We start from the raw sequence: 7,310 nt of genomic DNA, 5'->3' as shown, positions 1-7,310 counted from the left end.
TAAATATCTGACCGGCAGACAGTTGTTTTGTTTTGTTAGAACTAACTGCCTTTGTGCATGAGCATTCAGTATCTAGGTTAATTGTCTGAATGAGTACTTTGCAGTAGGCACAGCTGTGACCTCTGAAATGTGTGTGTGTGTGTGTGTGTGTGTGTGTGTGTGTGTGTGTGTGTGTGTGTGTGTGTGTGTGTGTGTGTGTGTGTGTGTGTGTGTGTGTGTGTGTGTGTGTGTGTGTGTGTGTGCGCGCGCGCGCGCGCGTGTAATAACAGTGCTGACTCAGACAAAGGAACACCTCCTCTCTTTACTCCACTTTCTTTTTTCTGCCTTTCTTTCCGTATTCTGTCAGCCACTTCCTTGTTTTCTTTCTTCCCTTCTTGCTTTGCCCGAACAGCTCTAGGTGCCCTATCTCTGGGTGTTGGTCTGCTCCCTTTGTGTGTGTGTGTGTGTGTGTGTGTTCTGCGTGTTGAATGTCTAGGCGTGGGCAGTATGTCAGTTCTACGTCAGCAGCTGATAACACCGTTCCTAAACACACATATACCTCCAGACACCACGAAAGCATATAAATAAACTTGTAGCAAGGAAACCAGTTAGCCTTTCACTCAGTCAGTCAGTCAGGATGGAAATAACCATTTAACTTAATTTTCATATTTCAGTCCATGAACTACTAAGTCTGTTTTCTGTAGGTTCCTGCTGATCATTTTAAAATCATCCCTCAGTTTGTTTGATTGATTTTCCTCCGTCTAAGCCAGAGGCGGCCAAACTTTTTTGACTGTGGCCCATATACAGAAAAATGTTATAAGTCAAGGGCCAGATTCTGAAATTTTCAGGCATTCATTCACTATCTTCCATCTTTTTGGTACCTCCATGTTTAATCAACTGAGGTATTGTTTTCATCTACTAGTAATCCACCATGGTATGCAGGGTCTGAAACTTACTGTGGCAGGCAGCTATATATTTTGTCTGCCACTCAGAAATGTGTAAATGTGGTAAATGAAGGAATAACGTTTAGCTCATTTAGTCATCATTTAATGTAAATAACGTCATTCAATGTTTGACATATTTACATAAAATACATTACATGCATGTTTGCATGCACAAAGGACCCACGTCTTTCAGTACATGACAATCACTCCACCTTACTTAACAATCACGAACTACCAGGTATTTCAGGTACCACACACAAGAAACACAAAGCACACAAGAACAAGAAACACAAAGTAAACCACAGTGTATTATACAGTCAAAGCTCATAACAAAACAACAAAACCCACAGTTCAACCACCAATAAATGGGCCCTTATCGCAGTTCAGATCTCAACAAGAGTCCATTTCTCAATAAAAAAAACTTCTCTTCTGGATCCCTGCCAGCAAATAAAACATACAACAAAAGCCAACAAAAATAAAAATTAGTGATGCTTCTTGCATCTAAAAAACAAGCTTAGTGATTCTCCGACAGCATTGGAGTTACCTCCCAAACTGGCTGTCACTCAGGATGCTGACAGGTGGGTGGGTTGGTGTGTAATGCCATATTCAAGTGTATATTAGAAAAATTCCCTGTTTAAAATTGGCCATAGTTGGCCCGCAAGCCGCAGTTTGGCCACTACTGTTCCAAGCGGTCACTGGTGTCTGTTCATTTCTAAGAAAATCAACTTGCAGCAACTTGAAACTGGCCTCAACAGAAAAATCCATAACAGTCAGCATTTGGCCAATGTTATTTTAAGGTGTCATCAAGTGCGGATTGATTTGAAAAGGCTGCACTGCTTCAACACATATGACATGTAGCAAATGGCCTAAAACAGAACATTAAAAAACATGGGTGTTGTCCTTTAATAAGGTGGTGAATTCATACTGTACCTGCATTCAATCAGCCAGCTGGTGATAGTGTTAGCTTGCCCTGATAGAGAGACACATACGCATGTTAAAGCAACAAGCCAGCAGATGCTGTGTGAAACATGATTACAACATGCTATAAAAACATCATATCCTGAAGTCTGGCATCACTATAACTGTTGATGTCTCAGCTAATTACAGGCATGGTGCCAGAAGGCTGCAATTCCACCACTAGTTACATCTAAATAATCCAGCTGGTGTTCACACTGCTGTGGCTGCAACTAAAAGGATTCTTTCTTATTATTCAATCAGTCGATTGTTTTTCCAGTAAGTTGTTATAAGTTTTACAGATGTTTGGATTTGCACACCAGTATAATATTCACATGATGATGGCACTAGATGGAAAATTAAGGACACATCATAGTCATTACAATCCATTCTGAAGGGGACATGAGTGTCTGAACCAAATTTCTTGGCAACAAATACTTAATTGTTTTTATTATTATGCAGTATGCATCACGCCAAAAATTCCAAACCAATAGCCCATGATAGCACAATTAGAAATAGTAATCCAACATTATTAACTTTGAACAGCATCAACCACAGGATGACAGCAACACAGTGTCTGCCCAGGGTGACTGCTTAGGGGGGTGAAGGGGCCACCGGAGGTGCTCCGAGGAGAGACTGCTGAAGTACCTGAGTTGACGACAACTCGTTACGTTACATGACACTGAAATTAAACCTGGGTGTTCTGTCCGGAGACGCAATGAATTGAACCAACAGTGAGTAAGATAAAGTATAAGTAAATAATATATAATTTGTTAAGCTATGAGCAGAGGAAAAGTCTGTGAGGCTAATTTAAGCAGTGTAAAATGCCGTAGTCTTAAGCTAATAATGTTGATCAACAAGTTAAACTCCTGTCTATAGCTGAACTAAACATCACAGCCTGGCTAAGAGAGAGTATAGGCTTTTAGGGAGGGCCGGGCGCCCGCGCTGTAAAGTACACAAAACGAGAGCATCATTGCGAAATGCAAAGCGCCACCAAAATTGTTTTATCTCAATTATGTTGTTTTCATAATCGTTGGAAGCCAAAAAATTTTAATTAAAATCACCCAGCCTAATATTTTGAACTATTATCCACTGTACTATTTTTTTCAATAGCGCAACAGTAGTTGAGAGTAATACTACAATATATATCAATGTTGTGATATAAATATTTGTACATATGCTGCTATATAGGAATTTATATAACGCCCATCCATACCATGTTCCTTGCTCTGCCTTAATATTAGGGGTGTGGAAAATAATAGATTTTTAGATGCATCGCGATACGGACTTGGACGACTATGAATCGATTAACAAATGTCAATAATCGATTATCTAGAGGTTAATTGATAACGTAATGTTGACGGAACGAAAAAGGCGGAACTTGGAAATGCAGCTCCGGACCATCTGAGCGGTGCACTCAACAGAGACGTGTGGTTCTCCCTGTTTAGCGAATATTTGATTTATAAAGTAAAAAACAACAACAAATAAATAAACTTGTAGGAGCTCTTTCGTGGACAAACTATGTATTGGAGACACTGTTTCTAAGTTACCACAAATAGACTACAACATTGGCAACCTGTCAGTCTTATCAGATATATACGTCAATACTGCTATAACTGTGATAAGATAAAATCTGCCCTGACGTTGGCACTCAGTAAAAGTAGCTGCTAGTGTAAGGAAGTGAATATTATATTATTGTTGTGAAAAACAAATTATAGGGTTAATGTGAAATATTTTGCTTTTTGAAAATATAAATATAATATAAATATAATTTACAATCGTTAAAATATTCCCAGCTACAACATTGCTTTGGTGAGAGTTGAGCTCAGTCTAACCTGGTTCTTCTAAAGGTCTCTGTGCTTCCCCGTCCATCTGGCTCTGTTGGGGCCCCTCCGGGCCACAGTGCTCTGGTTCTTGGTCTTGCCAGAGGGAGTCTCTGCTCTGGGCCCAGGCCTGACGCCGCAGAGAGGCTAAGCTGCAGGTTGGCTGCACTCTGGGATCTGAGAATCAGTGAAACAAACAATCTGTCAGACCGCCTGACTACTTTGAAGTCATCAATCAGGTTTGGCAGGTATTCAACCTGACAAACAGAGGCTACAACTCGCTGAATAGAATCACCCAAAGCAGGTGAACTAAACTGAAACATCACACACATCTCATACATCTCTCTGCATATTTAGGTCACCTAACTGTTCTTCTGAGGGCTCAGCATTAATGACAATGTAATAACAAATTTAATTCCAATATATTTGAAAACTCTCTGTCGCACAGTCACCTGAAGTTTTGGTGAACTTTGACACATGAATTTGCGGCATCAAACATTAGCAAGCCATCAAAACCACAGCCTTGTTTATTTGATATGCCCCCATTCTGAGCAGATGAGCCTCAATACCCCTTCATCTACACCACCTGTCATGTCCCAAATATTTTTCATTTTAACTGACTTTAAAGTGGATGTTAAGTAACAGTATAAACATATGCAATCATTTGTATTACAATAAATTTTAATAAACTGAACTGTACTGAATTTGTGGGTCGGTTTTAACAGTAAGTATGGGTCGGAGTTTGCATTCATACTACTACCCCAAGTGTCAAAAGCTGGATCTTTTCAGTCATTTGTCTATTACTTTTAGCTAAATGTTTCAACTGTGCATGCATTACTTTTAGCTAGTGGGAAATATTTTAACTGTTTATCCATTCCTCCATCTACTATTTCAACAGCTGTTTATCATTACGTATGGCCATTACTTAAAGATAATTGTTGAAACTGTTTAAGTAAGACCGTCCACCTGGAGCAGCGCCGGTGTCCATTCCCAGAGCTCCACTCTCCATAGCTGCTGTCTTTGTGTCTGTTCAGCGTCAGTCAGTCAGAGAAGACTGACGAGGTACAGGTAACACACCTGGGGGAGGGGGGGGAGAGAGAGAGAGAGAAATCCATTTATTTATTTACTTGTTTATTTAACAGGGACAGTGTACATTACTAAGCATTGCTGTACATGTGACAGAGATAGTCAAAAGGCTACTACTACTACTACTACTTCATTTGTGGTCCCTGCCATGGTTTTGGGAGTAACCAGTCACATGTAATTTAGGTATGTAATTTAATTACAAAATAAATGTCACTGTAATCAGTTACAGTTACACGGAAAATACATGTGATTAAAGTACAATTACTTTTCTCATGATTACATTGGGGGTTATATCTGTAAAAACCTCGGCTATATTTTGAATAATATTCATTTTGCTGCTTTGCATGTTTTTCATGTGTACAGTGTCTTCCTTTGCAATTTCCAGCCAGTTTAGTAAAGGTTGATGTTATTCTGATGCTTTGAATTTGCAGCGCCACCCCTCTGCCAATTAAATTGCCTCTCAAGCTGTCTTTTGAAAATGGTTAAAAGTTCAAAATATTTGTTAGAAATTTCGAAAAGTAATCAAAAAGTAATTAAATGATCTAGCTACACTACTATTACATTTTAAATAGGGTAACTTGTAATCGGTAACCAATTATATTTCCAAAGTACCTTCTCACTAAAGAATAATACAAACTTAAAGTAAATAAAATAGAAAATAAACATGCAGAGCAATAACAAAAAGAGAATATTAATGTTAGTAAAAAATATCATAGAAACATACAGACACTACATTGCTAGATACTAACTAAAACATGCAACACAGAAACATATGCAAAGCAATAAAATGGGGAATGTTGACATTAATAGAAATAAATAAGACACTGTCCTGCATTATTATGCTCTATTTGAAACATGCAAAGCAGACGTCCTCAATATAAAGACAAAAAAGTCACTCTCGTATAACAAAACATCAGTAAAAGAAATGCATGCAGGTCCATGAGGACAGACATAGAGAAGTATCAGCAGACAGCTAGTATCTTCAACAAAGCCCAGTTGCCCTTGACTGAGAACCTTCACAGACATCAGCAGACAGCAAGTACACAGCAAACACAGACAGCAAGACATAAAGATACTTATTATTAACACTGACCAAGCTGACCACTAATTAATCATTGGATCACAAGCTCTAAATAAATAAAAAGGCCCAGTGCTAAGCTCTGTTGTCCCAAAAAATAATCAAACCTAGAAGACAGTACGGAAACATGGACGTAGTAAAAATCACTTGTGGAAAGTAACAAAGTACACTTCCTGAAGGATCGATATACAAATCAAAATCCGCTTCTTTCTTTACTGAACTCTACTGTGTTTTGTTCACCTCAGCCTGCTAGTGTTGCAGCACTGGTCTCCTTTATGACAGCTGGCTCTGCAGCGCAGCATTTCACCGCATAAGAGAGTGAAAATTAAAGTGTGTGAAGGTCACGTCAATTTGGGGAGTGGAATTCTCCAGTTAAACTATTCTATCATCAGTTTAATAGTTTTTAACACAATCCTTCAGAATTTGCATCGAGTAGCTCATGAAAAACAAGCTTCTGCTGTGTCAGATACATATTTAATCAACATGTCATATCAACTTGCCAGTATATTTATTTTTTTTATTATTTATTCTGAGCATTTTTGGCACAAAGATTTAATTTGCAATGAATTAAGTTCTATCTTATGTCTTTATCTGCGTATCACGTCAGACTCTAACATTAAGGGCCTTCCATCGCAGACCAAAGAACCTGTTCAGGATATCCTTAATTGTACTTTTTACTCAATGTCATTTATGCAACATTAGATGCTACAAAGATATTGAAGCTGACGATTCAGATTTTGCTGAAAAAATATGGGATTTGATAAATGTGAGTTGATAAATATAAAAAAATAATAATCTCTCAGCTCCATCTCACACGCAAAAGGCTGGCTGAGCCCATGAAGTCGACCACCAGCTGACCGTTAATACCAACAGGAACAAGATCACAGTTTACTGAGTCTGTTCACAAACAGAAATGTAATACAAGCTAACACTAGCTGGCTAACATAGGGTCACCAAGTAATCTACTGAACTGAAACTCACAATTCCACAAACAAAATTAAATCAACTAAGCAAGAAGAGAAAACGGTGGTGATGAAAGGAGAAAACTAAAGGAGATAAATACAGAATAATCCATACTTAGTCAATGCCAGGAGGAGAAAGATGGAGAGGAAGAGGAAAAAAAAGAGGAACGTGAATCCAAATTTAAATGAGAACGTGTGAAACAGGAAACGAGTGTTTACAATGAATAACAGAACAACTTCCTGTCCGAGAAAGCGGGGTGGGATCTATTTATTTTTAGATTTCTGCTTGTAAATGCAAAACAAATTGGAATGTCAACAACAATACACAGATAGGCAGTGTACAGAGAGAGTGAGTCCTCTGCAGCAAAGTCCTCTGCACATACAGCCACCAGTTCAACCTGCTCAGCTGTTTCTCATCACAGTCGCTTAAGTCACCCCAAATTTATTTTTATTATTATTTTACAAAATATTATTATTATTATTA

At 38.3% G+C, this 7,310-nt stretch overlaps 1 protein-coding gene across 2 annotated transcripts in view; it reads right to left on the bottom strand.

Annotated features, from left to right (window-relative positions):
- The window catches only part of itprid2 (ITPR interacting domain containing 2), a 46,329-nt gene that overhangs the window by 33,541 nt on the left and 5,478 nt on the right, over positions 1–7,310 (bottom strand). For both annotated transcript variants that reach the window (XM_046053778.1, XM_046053779.1), the window contains exons 2-4: positions 4,667–4,777; positions 3,713–3,877; positions 1,854–1,893 (exon numbers count right to left, since the gene is read on the bottom strand). In XM_046053778.1, coding sequence (XP_045909734.1) covers positions 1,854–1,893; positions 3,713–3,877; positions 4,667–4,709 — 248 coding nt within the window. In that variant the 5' untranslated portion in view covers positions 4,710–4,777. The remainder of the gene's footprint in view (positions 1–1,853; positions 1,894–3,712; positions 3,878–4,666; positions 4,778–7,310) is intronic.

The sequence above is a fragment of the Micropterus dolomieu genome, linkage group LG07, assembly GCF_021292245.1.
Source record: "Micropterus dolomieu isolate WLL.071019.BEF.003 ecotype Adirondacks linkage group LG07, ASM2129224v1, whole genome shotgun sequence".
Taxonomy (NCBI): domain Eukaryota; kingdom Metazoa; phylum Chordata; class Actinopteri; order Centrarchiformes; family Centrarchidae; genus Micropterus; species Micropterus dolomieu.
Note: the sequence above shows the minus strand (reverse complement) of the source record. Positions and strands in the feature narration are given on the sequence as shown.